We start from the raw sequence: 21,713 nt of genomic DNA, 5'->3' as shown, positions 1-21,713 counted from the left end.
TCCCCAGCCTGGACCTGGCATTCTAGCCTTGTCACTGCTTCTCCCACCTGGCTACCAACCCTACCTCCCTCTCTGGTCCAGCCTCTCCCTGGACTGACACACTACTTAACCCCCTCCTGCAGGACACATTTTCACTGATAAGGACCCTGTCTCTTCTCTGGCCTCCAGCACCTCAGGTTCCCTCCTGCCAAGAGGCCACAAATTGAGTCACCAGTCCACTGACTTTTTTTTTTTTTTTTGAGACAGAGTCTCACTTTATCATCCTTGGTAGAGTGCCATGACATCACAGTTCACAGCAACCTCCAACTCCTGGGTTTAGGCGATTCTCTTGCCTCAGCCTCCCCAGTAGCTGGGACTACAGGTGCCTGCCACAACGTACAGCTATTTTTTTGTTGTTGTTGCAGTTTGGCTGGGGTTGGGTTTGAACTCACCACCGTCGGTATATGGGGCTGGTGCCCTGCTCACTGAGCAACAGGCCCCGCCCACTGACTTTTTTTTTTAATTGAATGGGATGTGACTTACAATTTAATAAGTGACATTTGATGAATTCAAGGTCAACATTTTCAAAACATCAAGTTGATGTGGAAAATGTGAATCAAACAGGCCTCTTGGCAGAGAGACTGGATGCCCCGAGAGCCAGTAGCTTCTGGCCTGACCCCTACCAGGCTGCATCCAGGCCCATCTCTGCAGTACAGCCTGAGTGGGCTGCCCACACCCCACATGGAACCCAGCTCCCCTGCACCAAAGCCCATCCTCATGGTGCTGAGGCTCGAGGACACACTCCTCCCAGGGACACCAGGGCATTCTGCCTCCCTGGTACATTCAGAAGTTCACCACCTGCTGACAGTTCATTCCTGCCTCTGCCTGGGATAGGCTTGGCCCTTTTGCCCCAGCACCAAACCAGCTCTGCTCATCACTAAGGTCTTGGGGTCAATGTCATGGAAGGCCCTCCTTCAGCCCTGTATGAAGTTAGAACAGAACAGCCTCAGAGTTTCTTAGGTATTTTCTTGCTCAGAAAACTCTCGATTATTTAACTGTCTTCCCTGTTGAAGAGTATGCTCCATGAGAGTGGGTACCATGTCTACGTGGCCAGCTCAACACCCCAGCCTCGGCACACTGTGTGGCACACGGAAGGTGCTCAACAGGTAACTCTTACATAAAGGAATGTGCACATGAGCCCGCAAGAGGGTAGCTAGGATTGAGGACGTCTCAGCAGAGTGCTTGGGGTACAGAAGAACTTTTGGCTCAGCCAAGCCATCAGCACAGCGGTATGGGGACATGTGGGGGCTGCGTTCTCTGGGTCCTGACCAGCTATGGAAGGCAGATGGGTGAGTTTCCTCTCCCATCCCCACTGCCTTCCTGGAAACTAGCATCACCATCCCTGATGGATGGTGTGTCCTGGTGTTCCGGGAAACTCAAGGAAGGTGGTGGGCGGTGTGGTGACCTATAACACCCCAGCCCACGGCTGTCTCCAAGCAAGGCAGCCATTTCTCACTCCCGCCCCTATCCATTGTCTGAACACAGCCCCAGCAACTCTCTGAAAGGGTCCATCTCGGGACCCCCCAACCCCTGGTGGCTGAGGGCCCATAGATGAGTTCCAAGGGCCAGTTGGCCCCCTGAGTATAGTAAGTCCTCATTTAACACCACTAGCAGATTCTTGGAAACTCTGAGTTTAAGCAAATCATGGAGAATAAGACCCATTTTCCCAAAGGGTAGTTGGTATGCGTATAAATAAGAGCTAAGTTCCTATAGCATATTTCCGGTCACAAAAACATCAAACTTCTCAATAAAGACCAAAACACTTCTAATATTAGACACTGAAATACATGTAAGCAATACATACATTTAAGAAAGATTAATCAGGACGGTGCCCGTAGCTCAGTGGGTAGGACGTCGGCCACATACACGGAGCCTGGCAGGTTCTAACCCAACCCGGGCCAGCCAAAACAATAATGACAACTGCAACTAAAAAAAAATAGCTGGGCATTGTGGTAGGTGCCTGTAGTCCCAGCTACTTGGAGGCTGAGGCAAGAGAATCGCTTGAGCCCAAGAGTTTAAGGTTGCTGTGAGGTGTGACGCCACGGCACTGTACCCAGGGTGACAGCTTGAGACTCTGTCTCAGAAAAAAAAAAAAGAAAGATTAATCAAAACAAGAAAGGTAATTACTTCGATTCCAGGCTGCAGGTAACCAGAGCCTGTCCCCATAGCTCAGTGCACACAGTGAGAACTATCCCCACCCAGGACACCATCCTGTGGCAGGGCACATGGGCACACCCCCTGCTAGGGCCATTTAGACTTGCCAATGAACCCAACAGACAGGACACTGGGACATGGGAGGGAATCAGAGCACCCAAAGCGAGCCCTCGCAGATGAGGGGAGAGCATGCAAACTCCACACAGGCAGTGGCCTCGGTCAGGAATCGATTTTTTCCATCAACATTTTAATGAAATGACGTTACCTGAGGGCCTGCTGTGGTTCCATCTCTAAAATGGGGGCACAGCAACTGCGATTCCCAGGATCCTAAACTCCCATTTCAAAGGAGATGAGAAGATACTATCCCTTGTATAAATTATGCATGTGAGTATCTTTTTCTGTTGTGTCTTAAATTGCTTTTGTAGCAAATCCCATGTGGAAGAATAGCAATAAATCAATGTCTATTGAACTCTCCACTGTGCCGGGGACTAGAGTACCCTACCTGTGTCACACCAGCTGCTTACAGAATTTTCACAACGCCCTCTGAGGTGGGTCCCCTTACTGTCTCTGCCTCACAGCTGAGGATGCTGAAAGAAGCCCAGAGAGGTGATGAGATGTGCACCGTCTGAGCAAACAGCAGAACCAGGGAAGCCAGACCCAGACTTCCTACTTGCATGGCCCAATGTCCTGATCATCACAACTCCCCAGAGAGGAATTTTGTTTAAAATACAGAAGCCCAAGCCGTGATTCCCCACATCATGACTTTAGTTGGGACATGGGTATCTGCATTCTAACCAGCAAACTTCCCGCAGCCAGTTGGACAGACTGACCCAACAGGCCTCAATTTTCCCATCTGTGAAATGGGCCACTCCTCCCCCACTGTGGGACCAGAGAGGGAAATACTTGCATGCATTCTGAGAACAGCTGAGAGGTATCTAGAAGACTCCACCCAGGAAGATACCTCTGGCCAGGCCTGACCAGCTCCCCCACCTCCACCCTGGAAGCCCTTGGTGTATAAAAGGACTTCTGGAAGCCAGGGTACAGTATGAGGCTGGGGATGGGGGCTGTGCCGATGCCTCCTCCAGCAACTTCTACCCAAGGCAAGAACAGGTCCAGGAGCCGCTGGGCGCAGGGATACTCACATTGAATCATACCGTCTGTGCAGGCAACATCACACAGCAAACCTGCTGAGCCTGGCGAGAAGGTGGACGTGAAGTCCACATCCCCATCTCATGTCCCCACACTGGGGAGCCCTGTGGTGTGACATCAGCTGGGGCACTGCTGGCCACCTGTGGGCTTGCAGCAAAGACATGACACACGGTTTTATATATGTGCTCATCCATACACACACTTGCACACATGTACGTACACACAGACCTTTGACAAATACAGCTGGCTATCCTCAGAGGTCCTCTCCCATGGCCAAACACACATGCCCTCTCCTCTGGGCTATTACTGCTCTGGTAAAGATTCCAAAAGGACAGCCAGGATACTGTCATGCACAGAGCCAGAGTCCCCATGGGAACCTGTAATAAGTCTACACACAGAAATACCTATGCACACCAAACAGAAAACACATGTACATGCAGTTAGCATAGCTGGGGGCTGTGCAGAGTGATTACACGCTCTCTCATTGAAACCCTACTGTCTCCAGGAGGAAGGAGTTATTATCACACCCACTGATGACAGCACATCAGAGCTAAGAAGAGCTGAGATTCAAACCCAGGAGGGAGACTCTGCCCATTCACTAGTCAACATCTATTTTTGAGAGAGAGTCTCACTCTGTTGCCCAGGCTAGCTTGCCATGGCCTCAGCCTACCTCAAAGCAACCTCAAATGCGCCTGCCATAACATCGAGCTAATTTTTTTTTTTTGGAGACAGAGTCTCAAGATGTTGCTCTGGGTAGAGTGCCGTGGCATCACAGCTCACAGCAACCTTAAACTCTTGGGCTTAAGCGATTCCCTTGCCTCAGCCTCCCAAGTAGCTGGGACTACAGGTGCCCACCATAATGCCTGGCTGTTGTTTTTGTTGTTGTTGTTGTTGTTATTGCAGCTGTCACTCTTGCTTAGCTGGCCGAGGCAGGTTTGAACCCACCAGCCTTGGTGTATGTAGCCGGTGCCCTACCCACTGAGCTACAGGCGCTGCCCAGCTAATTTTTCTATTTTTATTTTTTTATTTTTTGAGACAGAGTCTCACTCTGTCACCCTGAGCTGAGGGCCATGGCATCATAGCTCATAGCAACCTCAAACTCTTGGGCTCAAAAGATCTTCCTGCCTCAGCCTCCCAAGTAGCTAGGACTACAGGCGCCCTCCACAACGCCTGGCTACTTTTTCTACTTTTACTAGAAGTCACACTCTTGCTCAGGCTGGTCTTGAACTCCTGAGCTCAAGTGATCCTCCTGCCTCAGAGTGCTAGGATTACAGGTATGAGCCCCCATACCCAGCCAACTTTTCTATTTTTATTTGAGACAGGGGTCTTGCTCTTGCTCAGGCTCGCCTTTAACTCTTGAACTCAAGTGATTGTTCTGCCTCAGCCTCCCAGAGTACTAGGATTATAAGTGAGAGCCACCGCACCTGGCTTCAATATCTTTCTTAAGAAGGTGTCAGTGTGCCTAGCACTGATCTTAAGCCTGGGGACCTGAAGAAGGCAGAGCTGGTCTTGCCTCTCATGACGCTGACAGCACTAGTGTGGGACTCCGGAGACCAAGCTCTGAGCCACTGGTCACTATCTCCCAAAGGCCACTGGCTCCTTTCAAAAGGGAGATCTCCCCTGTCTGGGTTTTTGATGTTCAGGGACAAGGAGCTCATCAGAAGACCCTATGGGGAGGTGGCCTGGGTTACAGGCCAAGAAGTCCCTTTGGTTTGTTTTGTTTACGACAGGTCTCACTCTGTCACCCTGGGTAGATTTCAGTGGCATCATCATAGCTCACAGCAACCTTAAACTCCTGGGCTCAAGTGATCCTCTTGCCTCAACCTCCAGAATAGCTGGGACTATAGGCACCCTCCACCAATATGGCTGATTATTACAATTTGAGGGGGTCTCACTATATTGCCCAGGCTGATCTCAGACTCTTGGCCTCAAGCAATCCTCCCACCTAGGCTTCCTGAAGTGCTGGAATTTCTGGCATGAGCCACTGTGCTGGGCTAAAGATATCCCTTTGATTTGCCATCGGCCAGTGAAAACCAGGTTCTGCAGGCACCTGCGCAGACCTGTATTGGAACATTAAATGCTGCCTCTAGGCCCCACTCCCTCATCTCTCCCCATTCCTCTAGAGTGGCCTTGAAGCATAAGCTCAAAGGGGAGGCACAAAAAAATGCAACACTGACCTCACTAATCAAATGATACACCTGATTCTCTGGAGGTTTCCTTTTGGCTGGCTCATGTGCTGGCAGGTGTGGGCCTAACTGAGCTGGCCTCTGCCTGAGATTTCCAGACATAGGCCAATCTCTCCAGGTGCCTTTAAAAACATCTTTTAAAGATCTTGGGCAAATCTCCTATTTGGGGATGGAATCATATTAGCCTCTGACATTTGTGAAACACTTACCATGTGTAGAGGCACATATATTAACAAGCCATCATTCTCATTTTGCAAACAAGAAAAGTGAGGCACCGACACTTTGTAATTTGCCCAAGGTCATAAAGCTGGTAAGCAGAATATTTTGATGCAGGGAATCTGTCTTAAGAATTTGGACTCTTAGGCGGCGCTTGTGGCTCAGTTGGTAAGGCGCCGGCCCCATATACCGAGGGTGGCGGGTTCAAACCCGGCCCCGGCTGAACTGCAACCAAAAAATAGCCGGGCGTTGTGGCGGGCACCTATAGTCCCAGCTACTTGGGAGGCTGAGGCAAGAGAATCGCTTAAACCCAGGAGTTGGAGGTTGCTGTGAGCTGTATGATGCCATGGCACTCTACCGAGGGCCATAAAGTGAAACTCTGTCTCTACAAAAAAAAAAAAAAGAATTTGGACTCTTCACAGCCACGTTTTTACTCGGTTGTATGGATCCAGTTTCACTGTAAGACCATCCTCACATTTCAGAGGAAATCCTCATGGTGCCTGAAGTCCCCAAACTGGCCATATACCTCTGCCCATCTAGACCCTGCACCTCTGATCTCAGCTCTCACACCTCCCAAAGCTCTGCCCAGACTGTGGCCCATTTTTCCTCAGATTTCCCCACTCCCATAACAGGTCCATTAAGGACGAGGGGAACAGGCCGGATGGGAGGCAACAGGGAGCAGTGGGGACCTGGAAAGCATGTGCCCGTCTACAGGAGTGACCCTTTGCAGTAGCTATGGGCTGCCACATGGCCAGTGAGGCCCATTTTTCCAGACATATTGAAAATCCAAATTTTTAGGCTCATTAAAAAAAATCTTGGCATTAAATGCATTTTTTTTGTTGTTGTTGTTGCCGTTTGGCAGGGGCGGGGTTTGAATGTGCCACCCTCGGTATATGGGGCCAGCGCCCTACTCACTGAGCCACAGGCACCGCTCAAATGCAATTTTTTTTAACGTGAGGGCCAAATAATCTCGTTTGCAGGCACTCAACCCCTGATGCTACTAGTTTGCAACCTCTGCTTTAGAAGATCAAGTTTCAGAAATGAGGGGAAGAAAAGACAAGGAGCCCTGATGCTGAATGAGGACCTACTAAGAGCCAGTGGCTGTGCGGGGCTCTGTTGTTAACTCCACACAACAATCCTAGATCCCCATTTGTAGACCAGAAAATAGGCTCAGAGAGGTGAGGTGAGCTAAGAACACACAGTAAGTGGGTGGGAACACTGGGTTGGGGACCCAGGTCCACCAGACTCTAAAGCCCTAGGTATCTCTTTTCCCCATGGTGCCTCCACCCTCCCTCCCCAGCTGTCCCAGGTCTGCCTGGCAGCACAGAGCAGAGGCTCTAGAACACCCAAGCCCTGCTTGGTGGCTGACTCGTCATGCTCTGGTGAGTGTCAGGCAGGCAGAGGTTCAAGTGAGATGACGTGCCTGTGTGGCTGCACTGTGAGGGGCCTGGCCCAGGGTGGGGCAGGGAGGAGGTGGGCAGGTGAACCTTCTCATTCTCTCCTTTGACTCAGGGTTAACTCAGCTCTGACAAACCACCTGACTTTCAGGGTGACCTAGTTTTGCAGCTTGGCCAATTGACGCTGAGTTGGGGAAAGTCAGGAAGTGCAGAAGCTGCAATCAGCTCCTGCCACCTGGCAAGCTGGGCAAATGTGGGCAGGACTTTTTGACTTACAGAAACTTGGTCCCCCCAACTCTAAAACGAAGAGCCAACTTAATTCTTTCTCAGCCCCCTCTAGCTTCCGTATTTACTGATTTTATTCAGCCCTGGGACAAATCCCTCCTCCTTGGTTTTCTCACCTGTAAAATGGGAGAACTAAAAGCCCCTACTTTACAGGTTTGTCGTGAGAACGGCCACAGTCATGGCAAACCAGGAAGGACAGAGAAGCTGTCCCCAAACACAGGAGACTAAGGAGACACAAGCTCTGGATGCAGTGTGGGATCTCGGATGGGATCCTGGGGTGCCAAAAGGACACTAAGGGATATTGGGTGAAATCCAAATAAAGCCCAAAGTTGAGTTAATAACCACGTGCCAAGGTCTGGTCCGTAGTTGTGACATGTGGATTTCAGGTGGGAACAGTAGGGGCGTGTAGGGTGAGGTACCCGTAGGACTCTTTGAGAGAGAGACAGAGAGAAAACAAAATACCAGAACTAAAACACGTCTCGTGAGGTGGACGGCGGGGCTTGTCTGTTTGCCTTAGGTCCCCAGCTTGTAGAGCAGTGGTTCTCAACCTTTCTAATGCCATGGCCCTTTAATACAGTTCCTGTGGGTCATGACCCACAGGTTGAGAACCACTGTGTAAAGCAAGACCCAGCACACAGTATGCCCTCAATGAATGCCTGCTCCTGGCCTGCTGAGGGAGGCTTAGGGATGAGCCAGAACTTTCTCCAGCAGATGACCAGCCTGACCAGCCTCACTGCTGGCCATGGGAAGTGCTGCCCCCCTCCCAGCTCCCCCAAAGGGGCTCAGGCTAATCTCCTGCCCACAGATGTGCAGGGTGGCAGGAAGTGGCCACCCAGGCCTGGCCTCCTCTCCAGCAACACAGAGGCCTTCCTCATGGCTTCCATAGCAACAAACTATAAACATGACCAAGTAGAAGGCTGTTGATGCTGGGGGTGCCCATGGAGAATCAAGACAGCAGTGCTGCCCTTCCCAGGCAGACACTGTGGCTGAGAAAGCCAGGTTTAGCATCAAGACAGTGCTGGAGTACAGCTGTGTCACCTGTGTGTGTGAACTTGGCCAAGTCCTGTGCCCTCTCTGTGCCCAGAGGTCTCCTCAGGCAAATGGGGATAATTAATGGTTTCTACCTGGGGGAATCCAAGAAAAGCCTTTAACCTGGCACTCGATAAATGGTAATTACTGTTGCCACAGCACAGCCCTAGGAAGTCACCTGCAAGAGATACCCTGGGGGCTGAAAGAACTGAAGGACCTTCAGAAAGGTGAGTCACTCAGAAGGGACTGTAGCCAGGCCTGGGAATGCCAAAGAGTAAAGGCAGGTCCAATGGAGAGGTTGGCAGGTTCAGTGAGGGGAGAGGCTGGCAATGCGAACCCTCAGGAGGCGAACACCAGCTGACAGTCAGGGGAACCAGGGTCCTCAGGTTAGACCAGGCCCAGTGTGGGACAGAGCTTAGCAAGGGACAGGGTTTTCAAGGCTGCCTCTGCCCTGCTCAGTTGACCTGTGGGTCCCTAACTCCTCTGCCTCCAACCCCGAGTCCATCCCACCAGGCCACCTACCAAGTCCAAAGGCTCTGTCCCCTGGTGGGCACGTGCTGGTCATATCAGTCTGCACAGCACAGGGCCTGCACACTGTCAGTCACAGGCTATCGCCAGCCCACAAAAGGGTTTGTGTTTAAAAGAAATAAAATTGAGGGCGGCGCCTGTGGCTCAGTCGGTAAGGTGCCGGCCCCATATACCGAGGGTGACGGGTTCAAACCCGACCCTGGCCAAACTGCAACCAAAAAATAGCCGGGCGTTGTGGCAGGCACCTGTAGTCCCAGCTGCTCGGGAGGCTGAGGCAAGAGAATCGCTTAAGCCCTGGAGTTGGAGGTTGCTGTGAGCTGTGTGAGGCCACGGAACTCTACCGAGGGCCATAAAGTGAGACTCTGTCTCTACAAAAAAAAAAAAAAAAAAAGAAATAAAATTGAGACTGCCAATCATTTTTACATAATTTATAAAATTTTCATCATTTCTCCAAAAACTGGGGAATGTGTGGGCAATATATGTCAGAGAGCATTAGAGCTGTGCCTCCCTGACAGAGCCTCACTCTCCAGTTGGCCTCAGCCTCAACCTGCTCAAATCTGAGGGCACCCAAGGAGTGACCATTTGACAGCTTCTTCTCTTACCATATGCACTAGCATCTGTTGTCTCTGTCTGTGTAGGTGCCACTAAGGGAGAAGGTCCAGCTCTGGTCTAACCACTGAAGGTATTCTCACAGAAGTGTGCCTCTGGACCTTCAAGCCAACAGGCCCTGGTTACCCCTGTGTCCACCTGCCCGATGCACTGCTGCAGGTCTCCATCAGGGCTCAGCGAGATGCATGGGACTGAGCTGCCAGACAAGGTCAGGAGGAGGGACCTGTATGCCCATTTTCCAAGCACACTCGTCTCACATTCCACATAAGCTCATGTGATCCTCATAAAATCCCTGCAAAGGAAGTATGAACACCCCAATTTGCAGATGAGGAAAACTGAGGTTCCTCAGAGAGGCAAAGGGTCTTGTCCAGACACCCATAGCTAGTAACCAGTAAGGAAGGGATTCAAACCCAGTGAGATCTGCCAGATGAGCACAGGGTAAGCTTTGTTCTGAGGGTGGCTTGGCAGAGCTCCCCAGGAGAGCCTGTGGTCAGTCCACAGGCTTGGAGGGATTTGCAAAGTAGAAGAATAGAAGAAAGGGTGACCAGGGTCACAACCACATAGCACTTTCCTTAAAGATTTGGAGATACTTTCTATACACCATGAATATACTCTTGGACCCCACAAGACATCAAGGCAGGCCAAATATCACCAGGGTCCCCCAAAGTTCCCAAAGAATATTTCAGTTAAATTCTATATGTTACCTATGCTGTTGTGGGAAATGGGAGGTAAGAGAAGTTCTAGTGGAGAATCATAAAAATTGGCAAGGAGGGGTGGCACCTGTGGCTCAAAGGGGTAGGGCGCCGGCCCATATGCCAGAGGTGGTGGGTTCAAGCCCAGTCCCAGCCAGAAACTGCAAAAAAAAAAAAATTGGCAAGGAGAAGTTGGGATAGCACTGTGGTGAGGTACCAGGTGCTGGGACAGGCACATCCCAGCTCTGCACCTTCCTGTTCTAAAATAGAATAGAGGCCAGGTGCTATGGCTTACGCCTATAATCCTAGCACTCTGGGAGGCCAAGGCGGATAATTGCCTGAGCTCAGGAATTCAAGATCAGCCTGAGCCAGAGAGAGACCCTGTCTCTAAAAATAGCCCGGCATTGTAGTGGGTGCCTGTAGTCCCAGCTACTGGGGAGGCTGAGGTAAGAGAATTGCTTGAACCCAAGAGTTTGAGGTTGTTGTGAGCTATGACGCCCAGCACTCTACCAAGGGTGACAACATGAGACTGTCTCAAAAAAAAAAAAAAAAAATAGAATAAAGGAAACAAAAGAGTGAAAAGGAAACCTACAAAATGGAAGAAAATATCTCAAAACATACAGGGTGTCCATAAAGTTTGTGTGCTAACTTACACACACTAATTTAAATTGCACACAAACTTTACGGTCACCCCTGTATATCTAATATCCAGACTATATATCTAAGGAACTCCATTGACTCAATAGCAAAAAACAAATAATCCAGACATACAAATGGCCAACAGGTATATGAAAAGATGCTCAGCACCACTAGTCATCAGGGAAACGCAAATTGAAACCACAACGCCCCATACCTCTTAACGATGACTTTCAGAAAAACAAAAGACATGTTGAGGAGGATGCAGAGAAAGGCAACCCTGGTGCACTATTGGTGAGAATTTAAATGGCGCAGTCACCATGGAAAACAGTACGGAGATTCCTTGAAAAAATTACAACTACCCTATTTCCCCGAAAATAAGACATCCTCCGAAAATAAGACCTACTTACAGGAAAGATAAGACGTCCCCTGAAAATAAGACCTAATGCATCTTTGGGAGCACACCTTAAAATAAGACACTGTCGGGCGGCGCCTGTGGCTCAGTGAGCAGGGCGTCAGCCCCATATACCGAGGGTGGCGGGTTCAAACCCAGCCCCGGCCAAACTGCAACAAAAAAATAGCCGGGCGTTGTGGCGGGCGCCTGTAGTCCCAGCTACTCGGGAGGCCGAGGCAGGAGAATCGCCTAAGCCCAGGAGTTGGAGGCTGCTATGAGCTGTGTGACGCCACGACACTCTACCGAGGGCAATAAAGTGAAACTCTGTCTCAAAAAAAAAAAATAAGACAAAAAAAAAAAAAAATAAGACACTGTCTTATTTTCGGGGAAACAGGGTATCATGTAATCCAACAATTCCATTTGGGGGTATTTATCCAAAAGAAATGACATCAGGATCCCAAAGAGATTATCTGCATGTTCACTGCAGCATTATTCACAATACCTAAGATGTAGAAACAACCTAAAGGTGGATAAAGAAAATGTGGTGTATATATACACGATAGGTTATCCAGCTTCAAAACACAAGGAAATTCTGTCATTTGTGCAGAACATTATGGTGAACCTGCAGAACATTACGGTACGTGAAATAAGCCAGACACAGAAAGACAAATAATGTATGACTCTCCTTATCCTGTGTATGAGGAGCATAACTGTATGCAAACTCATAGAAGCAGAATGTAGAACGGTAGTTGCCAGGGGCTGGGGGGAGGAGTTGTTCATGAGACAGAGAGTTTAAGTTACACGAGATGAGTATGTTCCAGAGAACTCCTGCGTAACCTAGTGCCTACAGTGAACAATACTACACTGCACACTTAAATATTTGTAAAGAGGGTGGATTTCATGCTGGGCATTCTGACACATGAAAAATAATTAAATTAATAGTGTGACTACTAAGCGATAGCAGTTTTTGGAGGGTGATGGAGCTGTTCTGTATCTGGATGGTTGTAGATAAAACATGATAAACATGGGCGGCGCCTGTGGCTCAGTCGGTAAGGCACCGGCCCCATATACTGAGGGTGGCGGGTTCAAACCCGGCCCTGGCTGAACTGCAACCAAAAAATAGCCGGGCGTTGTGGCAGGCGCCTGTAGTCCCAGCTACTCGGGAGGCTGAGGCAAGAGAATCGCTTAAGCCCAGGAGTTGGAGGTTGCTGTGAGCTGTGTGAGGCCACGGCACTCTACCGAGGGCCATAAAGTGAGACTCTGTCTCTATAAAAAAAAAAAAAAAAAGCAGAAAGAGGGATGGAGGGAGGGGGCTGGGGCCTTGGTGTGTGTCACACTTTATGGGGGCAAGACATGATTGCAAGAGGGACTTTACCTAACAATTGCAATCAGTGTAACCTGGCTTATTGTACCCTCAATGAATCCCCAACAATAAAAAAAAAACAAAACAAAACATGATAAACATGTTTTAAATTTCACAGAAGAATACACACATGACCATCACGGTGGCTCTCACGAGTAATCCCAGCACTTTGGGAGGCCAAGGCAGGAGGCTCGCTTGAGGCTAGGAATTCAAGACCAATCTGGGCAATATAATAAGACCCTGGTCTCTACAAAAATTCTTTAAAAATTAGCTAGGCATGGTGGCATGTGCCTGTAGCCCTGATTGCTTGGGAGGCTGAGATGGGAGGATCTCTTGAGTCCAGGAGTTAGAGGCTGCAGTGAGCTATGACTGTGCCACCGCACTCCAACCCAGGTGACCTTGTCTCTAAAAAAAAAAAAAACTAAAGAGTATACATACAAAAGAGAATTTTACCAGATGCTAATTTTAAAAATAAAACAAAGAAAACAAATGACTTATATCTATCTTGTGAGGCCGTTATGATTTTAAGTCCATGATTTTATGACACATTTAGATCAACACAGTACAAGCTTAAGAACTGGTTACTCATTACTGATAAGATTAGCATTACTTCCTCCCCTCCTCCAGAGGGACTGAAGACCAAAACCAGAATTCGAGAACAAAAAGCTGGCAGCACCTGTAGCTTAGTCGGCAGGGCGCTGGACCACATACACCTAGGGTGGCAGGTTCAAACCCAGCCTGGGTCTGCTAAGCAACAATGACAACTGCAACCAAAACATAGCTGGGCATTGTGGCATGTGGCTGAGGCAAGAGAATCGCTTAATTCCAAGTGTCTGAGGTTGCTGTGAGCTGTGATGCCACGGCACTCTACCCAGGACAACAGCTTGAGACTCTGTCTCAAAAAAAAAAAAAAAAAAGAGGGTGGCGCCTGTGGCTCAAGGAGTAGGGCGCCGGTCCCATATGCCGGAGGTGGCGGGTTCAAACCCAGCCCCGGCCAAAAACCAAAAAAAAAAAAAAAAGAAAGAAAGAAAAGCTAATGTTACAGAGGGCCACCAGTACCCAATGTTTCAGGGACCTGTAACTCTATTCAAGTTTAATTACAGCCAGGCCTCTCATCTTGAAGAGGTCTCCACCTTTTGGATAAACAGAACAGTTAGTCCATTTCAAACGGATCTTGCTTCCTGTTCAGCTGTGCAGCACAGCAGGTTCCAGGAGGAAGACTGGCGTTCAAGAACACCAGGATAACATAGTCAGATGGGCTGGGTCCCCAGGGCCTCCACAACGCACCAGCTGTGTAACTGAGCATTTCTGAGGGTGATTTTACATCCTGGATGTAAAACTGTTAAAAAATTGCTCACTCAGCTGTGTGACTGAGCATTTCTGAGGGTGATTTACATCCTGGATATAAAATTGTTAAAAAATTGCTCACTCGGAGGATAAGAAGATATTTGTAAAGGACCCTATATGTCCCATGATTCTCAGCAGTATAGGAAACCCCTGTAGAGGCAAAAGTTCACTCTGCCTCTCCCATGGGTCAAGATTTCTATAAATGAATGCATAGCAGGGTCAGAGATTTTTTTTCCTGTCTTGTACTTTTCTTGCATACATTACCAATATAATTAAGTTAATAGACTTAAAAGTCAAATTAACAACAGGCAATTAGGCTAATTACTACTTCCTTAAAGGATCAATTAGGGCTATGTTTCCCAAACTGCGTTATGAGAAATTGTATTAGGGAGCACTCCATAAACCACAGAGTGTTTTAGACTATATAGTTGGCAAAAGCGAGGCCAAACCAAGTGCAGTTCCTTCTGTGCAGTATTTTTCAGAGCTTTTAAGTAAGACTGGAGGATGTGGAGACAAGTCAATTGTACAGAGCAGGGCTTTGCAAATTTTTTTCTTTTTTTTGAGACAGAGTCTCACTATGTTTGCCCTGGGTAGAGTGCCGTGGCATCACAGCTCACAGCAACCTCAAGGTCTTGGACTTAAACAATGATCTTGCCTCAGCCTCCCAAGTAGCTGGGACTACAGGCACCCGCCACAACGCCCAGCTATTTTTTGGTTGCAGTTGCTATTGTTGCTTAGCAGGCTGGGCTGGATTCAAACTCCCCAGCTCTGGTGTATGTGGCTGGCCCCCTAGCTGCTGAGCTACAGGCACCAAGCTGGCTTTTTAAATTTTTAACATAGAAAAATTTAAAGTAGAAAGTTAAGACCCCTTTACTGGTAACAGGCTTGCTGAAAGTCACTCAGGAGTGACAGGTGGGACCAGAACTTTGCTTCCCAGACGTCCCCTGCAGGGTCTGGTTCATCCTCCCATCTCTATCCTGCACCCCCGCCCCTTCCCTGGCAATCTCAGCCCTGTTAGCTATTTGTTCTCCCAATTTAGAGCAATCCTTCTCAACCTTCGTTGTGCCTTAGAATCATGTGAGAGACTTAAAAAAAATTTTATATCTGGAACCCACCCTCAGCTGATTATTGACTCTGGGCTGCAGACTGAGTTGGGGGAACTTTTGAAACTCAAGTGATTCCAGGGTATAGCCAGGGCTGAGGCTCACTGACGTAGAGGTGCTGGATAAACTTCACCCCAAATGCTCTCCTTTATACCCTGCCTGCCTCTCCCATGTCTGGTGAAAACCGGCTAGGAGAGCAACTCTAAAATAAAACAGGAAAGGATTACCAGATGGGGAATGGAACTTAATGTGAGGCCACAGATGGCTGAAGTCCTGTCTTAAGCTACCATGGAGCACGGTCAGGAATCCCAACTGCCTTGGGAGGAGTGATTTTCCCTCTCATTCCATGTTCAGAAGAGCAGGGAAACACGCTCTAAAATTAAAAGGCCCCAAGTGGTCAGTGTGGTAAAACCTGGACCCTCGAGGGTGAGACGTCCTGAGCTAGTGTGGGAGTCTTCAGAGACAATTTCAGAATCAGGTGTCAGACTACATGAGACTAGGGGAAAAAAGAAGGTTGATGATTTTAAGCTTCTTAATGAGCACTGCTGGGTGAGGATTAGTGATGAGAAATCCAGTGAATCCAATTAGAAGAGGTTTCAGCTCTCTCTGAATTTAGTGAATGAAAAAAAGAAAAAGCATTAGCGGGGAGCCCACAGGACACAGCAGAGCCCCAGTGTAAATGGCAGCGTTCCGATCGCAGCTCCTTCTGCTGACCATGTCCCTTAACTCCGCTGCACCTCCGTGGGCTCACCTGAAGAAGTAACTACAGGGCTGCCTTGCAGGGTGTTAGGGGAATTAAATGAGCTGGTACATGTAAGGTCCTTACAAAGGTGCCTGGCACTAGTAAATGTTCAATACACATGAAATACTGCCTTAAATACCTAATTTTCCCCAGTCTAATTTTTATTTTCTTTTCGCCCTGATTTTTAGGCCTGTTTTTAAAAAAAGTTGTAGTAAAACATGTGCTTTTATCAGCTTCCTGGCGTTCTTTCTGGAATGAGGCAGGGTAGAAATGCAGGCATCCCAGTTAGTTACTCTCTGTTGAATGTTAATTAATGTGGCTGGGGCTTAGGTTGGTGCAGCTTCAGAGGCCCCATCAGGCAGGCCTGCATGGCGCACTAAGGAATTCAGATTGGATCCTCAGAGCAATAAGACGTTTTTAAGGCTGAACAGGAGGTGAAAAAATCAGGTCAACTTTGGAAAGCTCATGCATGGGTCCTGAAGAGCTCTGGGGTCTTCCGGAGGAACAGAGACCACTCAGAATGTCACAGTGAGGGGCTAATGGGTCAACTCAGGCACTGCACAGGGCCAGGGCCAGAACTGCACAGTCTCTGTAGTCATACAGACCCGCAGGCTAGAGGGTGGGGTGAGGGTGAGGGTCCCTGCTTGACTGAATGCTCTGCCGTTGTGGTCCTGAAATTCTTAATACTTTTCTAAAAAGGAACTCCATGTTTTCATTTTGCACTGAACCCACAAATTATGTACCTGGCCCTGCACTGCAGGAACACCTCATTTGCCCTTACATCTAACCTACCAGGTAAGGCAGTAAAGGTTAACATTCCCTCCTTAAAATGAAGAAACTAAGGCTCTGAAAGGGTAAGCCAACTATGTCAGGGCACAGCTGGTCAGTGGCAGGACAGTGGCCCACCCCAGGTCTCGTGTCAGGGCACAGCTGGTCAGTGGCAGGACAGTGGCCCACCCCAGGTCTCGGGGCTACCACATTGGAGCCAGCTGCCTACATCTGCTGAAAGCAGCACTCAGGCTACCCCAACCCGGATGCAGGGACTGCCGGATGCTATTATCTCCCCTCTTCACCCACCCTAGGCTGGGGCTACCACAACCTGCTGGGCAGGAGGCCGACAGGTGCTACTGGCCCCAGGCCAGCAGGAACTGGGAACACCACACACGGATCTGGGTCACAAGGCCAGTTGCACAACTGCAACACCAGCTATTAGTGAAACAATTTAACAAGAGCAAAGCAAACACAAGTAATCCTTAACGCTCAGGATCCTTCCTCTGCATTCAGCCTCCTTCCTCAACCCCAAAAACAATTCAGAAAGGGCAAATTCAAGGACAGAGACAGGAGAATTTTCCACCAATAGCTGAAAATCAGCCCACAAAAGCCAGCTTATCAAATTGCACATCAAATCACACGTGTCTTCGGCATCCTTGACAGACTTCTAAGAGGCATTTCCAAGGGACCAGTTTGGCCCAAATACCACTTCAGGTGCTGGTGATACAATCTTGAATAAACCAGATAAAAATTCTTGCCCTCCAGTGCTCACGTACTTAAGGGAGGGAGAGAGAATAAGCGTAACAATTAAGTGAATGATACAGTGTGTTAGGAGGTGATTGGTGGTTAAATACAACGACACAAATGGGGCTCACTCTGTGTCTAGGTACTTTACACACACTGTCTCATCATTCCCATTTCACAGACAGGAAAACACATCAGAGCTAAGTAAGTTGTGACAGCTTCTACAGTGAGAAAACAGGAGTCTGGGCAGGAAAGGGCAAAAGGATGCTATTCCCCCCACCCTGTCTTTGTTTTAAGAAGAGCAACTGAAGCATGAAGCCTGGTTTTCTCCCAGGATTGGGCAGGGGGGCGGGGGCATCTAATAATGGTATTCCCCTCTCTATTATCCACAATTCTTAAAAGACTTGACACTGACAGAATGATGGGATCCTCCAAGCTTTCCTTTTTCTCCCCGAGCTGAAGCTTTGGCACTAACTGCCCCTAGTTCCAAATCTCAGTTTCACCACCACTGTATGGCTTCCACTCAGTGGAGTCTCCTCCTTTGACTGAAAATGAAGATTAACTTCCTCTCAGTCTCAGGTGACAAGGGAATGAAAGTCTGCTTAGTGGTGAATGCTCCCTGCATTCCTGTTCATGCATGCAGGGAGCATTCCTGGGACCCCATCAAGCCCTCCCCTTTCTCTTCCCAGAGTACTGTGAGGGCTGGGCCTTGTGCTGCCCTCTCCCCACCTCAGGGCTGAGCATGGAGGGGACATGGGTTAGGGCTTGATGAATGCACTTGAAGAGGAGGAATGGTTGAACCTTTCTTAGAACCCAGGTCCTGACGCCCTGTAGTCCACAGATCTTAAAGAGTGCAGATTTGTGGAGCATAAACAGCTCATCCTCCAAGATGCAAATGTGAAGCTTTGAATTCATTATCACCATTCTGTGGTGAGCTCAAGCCCTCCAGAGAGCACCTAGTTAAGCTGGGGCCCAGATGGCACCTGGGCACTCAGGGCCTGAAGCAGGCCTATGGAGCTCCAGGCTAGCAGTCCCATGTTTTCCACTTTAAATATTAATGCCTAATAGGCATTCAGAGCTTTTGGTAGACAGGCCCCTCCAAGGCCAAAGGCCAGAGCTGGCCTCACCTATTTTCCTTACTTCACTTTACTGCTCCCCTCCCCCCAAAAAAACTTCCAACTTAAGGAACACAAGGTCAGGAGCCATGTGTAACCTGGGACCTAGGCCCACCCTTTTTATCTAGAGCCCATGAGGGCCGGAGCAAGACCCTCAACCTTGGACTCTCAAGTTCCAGTCTGTAAGGACAGGTGAAGTACCGAGGGGAAGGATTAAAGGAAGAGAAGCAGTGATGTCCCCAGCAAGCTGAACATTACCAGAAACTACTGAATCAAATGGGACAGAGGACAGGGACAGGAATCTTTATGGTCAGCCTGGGTAAAGGGAGGCTTTGTGGAACCAGGAGTCGATGAGCCAACTATAGCTCCCACAGCCAGGACGTTAATTGTAGGTATTAGGACTGTCCCTGAATTCCATCAAGGTCTTTCCATGTTTGTATTGCCCTGGGTTCCATTTGTCTCAGGGACACTGGTCCCGGCCTCAGGGCTGCCTGGAAGAGATATCCCTTGCTAGATGGCATCAGTGCTCAGGACAGGGTGGAAAACCACCTCGGACAGTAGAGGTCCAAGGTCGATATCTTCTCTGGATCTAAATCCCAACATACTCCCATGCCATGGAGTCAAGGTAGGCTAGTAACCTCTCTGGGTAGACTGTCACTTTACCCTGGCTTCATCCCCACCTGTAAGAGGAGGTGAGAAGTCCCTCCTGTGACACAGGCATCAGAATCCCTAATTGATGGACATGGAAAACATGGATGCCCTACTTTTGATCTCTAAATCCTGCCAGACTCTGTTAAGGGGTCTCATGCACTGAGCCCTCACAGGTGGAGACTTATTTTTAGTCCCAATTTGCAGGTGGAAAACTGAAATACTAAGAGGACTCAGACATTTGCTGAGATCATCCAGCTGAGCAGGGAAAGGGAGGTCTGGACCTAACTGCTAGAGTATACCGGGCAGCTCAGTAGAGAGGCAGAGCTAGCTCCCCTTCAGCTGCTTCTCACACTAAAGCCTGCTATTTTCCCAGCTACACACCAAGTGTGGCTGCCTCAGGCCAGGTTATCCCCTGGGGCCTCATACATCAAGGTCAGGTCGAGACCCCCTTCCCTGGTATGTTTCCATAATGTCTAGCCTAGCACAAGGTGGGCATGAGGTAGCTGAACCCCACAATGGGCCCATTGTGGTAACTGCCAGAAAGCCAAGGCCTGACCCTGATGGCCCAGTGCAGAGCCCTGCCCAGGGCTCCTGGTCTCCTCCCCTTCCCAAATGCCCCCATATCCAGAACACAGGGTGGGGGCTGGCTGGGGACAGGCTTCTGATGGCCCTGCCTGGGGGAGCCTCAAACTATGCCAACCACCCAGCCAGGAAGAGTCTCAAACTATGCCAACCTAAAACCCTCCAGGTGTTGCCAGGCAGGATGGGGCTGCAGGCCCCAGGGCTCTGGCCCCACCTGTCAGGCTGGTGGGGTCCACAAAAGGAGGCTCAGCGTGGGGTTTATAGGGGTGCTGGGTTGTAAGGGTCGTTCCCAACTAGGAGGAAAGAGGAAATTTGTTTTGCAGCTTGCAGGGTGGAGAATGCAAGGTGTCCGGGTACGATGGGGAGGGGACTGGGCGAAAGGAAGGTGGGTGGGTTTGCATCCGGCTGCACAAGGGGTAAGACCCGGGTTCTGGCTGGTTTCGTGTGTGTGTCTTGGGGTCCCTGAGCGCCAGCAGAAGCATGCACAGGACGGGGGTCCGCCTTTGCACGCCGGGTAGGAGGGGTGCGCGGCGTGCCGGGTCGCCCCTCTGCCCGCGGAGGGGACTCCCAAGAGGCAGGGGTCACCACACTCACCTCCTGAAATCAAAGGGCATCGTGCCGCCGCCGCCGGGGGTGGGAGCGCTGCAGGCCAGGCGGGCTGCGGCGCCGCGTGGGTCCCAGCCGGCTGCCAACGCCTCCTCCGGCCGCCCCGCCCCCGCCGGCCGTCCAGGCTCTCGCCACTCGCCACTCGCGGCCCGCCGCCGGGAAGTGACGCTCCGCGCAGCCCATTGGGCGACGCCCGCCGGCCGCCCCTTCCGCCGCCCGGTTAAAGGGGCCCGAGGGCCGGCAGGGGAGGGGCGGGCCTTGGGGGCGCGGGGTCCCCCCGGGGATTCACACCTTGGTGCCTTCAAACCTCCCACTCAGTTTCCTGCTCCGTTTCTCCGTGGGGCCTCAGGCAGATCCCCCTGCCTCCCGGAGCCCCCTGCTTTTGCATTTGGATTAAATGGGCTGATGCAGATTTTGGCCGTGCACAGCGCCTAGCTCTGGGCGAGCGCCTGACCCTGCGGGGAAAGGGACGAGAGACCGGGCAGTTCCAGATGGGTCACAGGACCGCCGCCTCTCCAGCTGTGCCTCTCTGGAAAAGTCGCTGGGCTTCTCTGAGCAGCCCCTCCTTTGCGCATCTGCATAAGGAGGATGGTGACGCTTTACTCGAGGGGGTTTTCCTAGGGGTCAAATGAGAAAACTGGGAGACTGACTTAACGGTAGTTGGTACCGTAGCTGTCCACGCTTTCATCTCCACTCATGGGTCACTTCAGGCCCATTCGGGGCAGACAAATTTGTCTCGAAGAAGACTGGGTCCGGGCTGTGACTCAGCTTCAGGCGAGCCATGCCGATGGTCGCCCTCTTTGAGCCTCAGTTTCCTTCTCAAAAACACAGATACTGAGCAGCTTTCTCTGGGTTTGCTGGGTTGCTGGAGATGATAGCTGAGGTCATGTAAGATCCCACTCTGAACGTTCCTAGGGTTTTGTCACTGGCCCTTTCTAGGTTGTGGTGACACAGGATTTGAAAAAAAAGAGGGCTAGGCAATAGGGGCCATGTTCAAAAAGCAGGGCCAGCGGGCAGTTTCCTCATCCACAAGTGGAGGGAAACCACAGTACTCCTCTGGGAGGGTTGGAAAGGGACCTCACTGGCAGGAGGTGGTGGACCAGGCCCTTCCCCTGTGGCCTGGCCAATTGCCTCTCCCTCTGACTTCCCACTTTCTCCTTCCTTTCTTTCCTTCCTTCTTTCCTTCCACTCTCTCAACAAGCAGCCTGACACCCTTGGGGGAGTATCTAACTTGGGGGAGAGAAGGAAATCTGAGCCTGAACTGGAAACTTGAGCAGCCACTCACTGGGTCCACATGAGTGTCTGTTGGCCCCATATGGGAGGGAAGTCACGCTGTGGTGGACGTTTGACCTCATATCCTCTCTCCTAAAATATG

General features: G+C 50.1%; 1 protein-coding gene across 1 annotated transcript in view; it reads right to left on the bottom strand.

Moving 5' to 3' along the window:
• ERGIC1 (endoplasmic reticulum-golgi intermediate compartment 1) overlaps positions 1 to 20,527 on the bottom strand; it is a 113,189-nt gene extending 92,662 nt beyond the window's left edge. Inside the window, exon 1 of the mRNA XM_053565932.1 lies at positions 20,327 to 20,527. Within this exon, the coding sequence (XP_053421907.1) occupies positions 20,327 to 20,346 (20 nt within the window). The 5' untranslated portion in view covers positions 20,347 to 20,527. The remainder of the gene's footprint in view (positions 1 to 20,326) is intronic.
• Positions 20,528 to 21,713: the final 1,186 nt, after the last annotated feature.

Source organism: Nycticebus coucang, chromosome 17 (assembly GCF_027406575.1).
Source record: "Nycticebus coucang isolate mNycCou1 chromosome 17, mNycCou1.pri, whole genome shotgun sequence".
Classification (NCBI taxonomy): Eukaryota; Metazoa; Chordata; class Mammalia; order Primates; family Lorisidae; genus Nycticebus; species Nycticebus coucang.
This window is presented reverse-complemented; position numbering and strand designations above follow the sequence as displayed.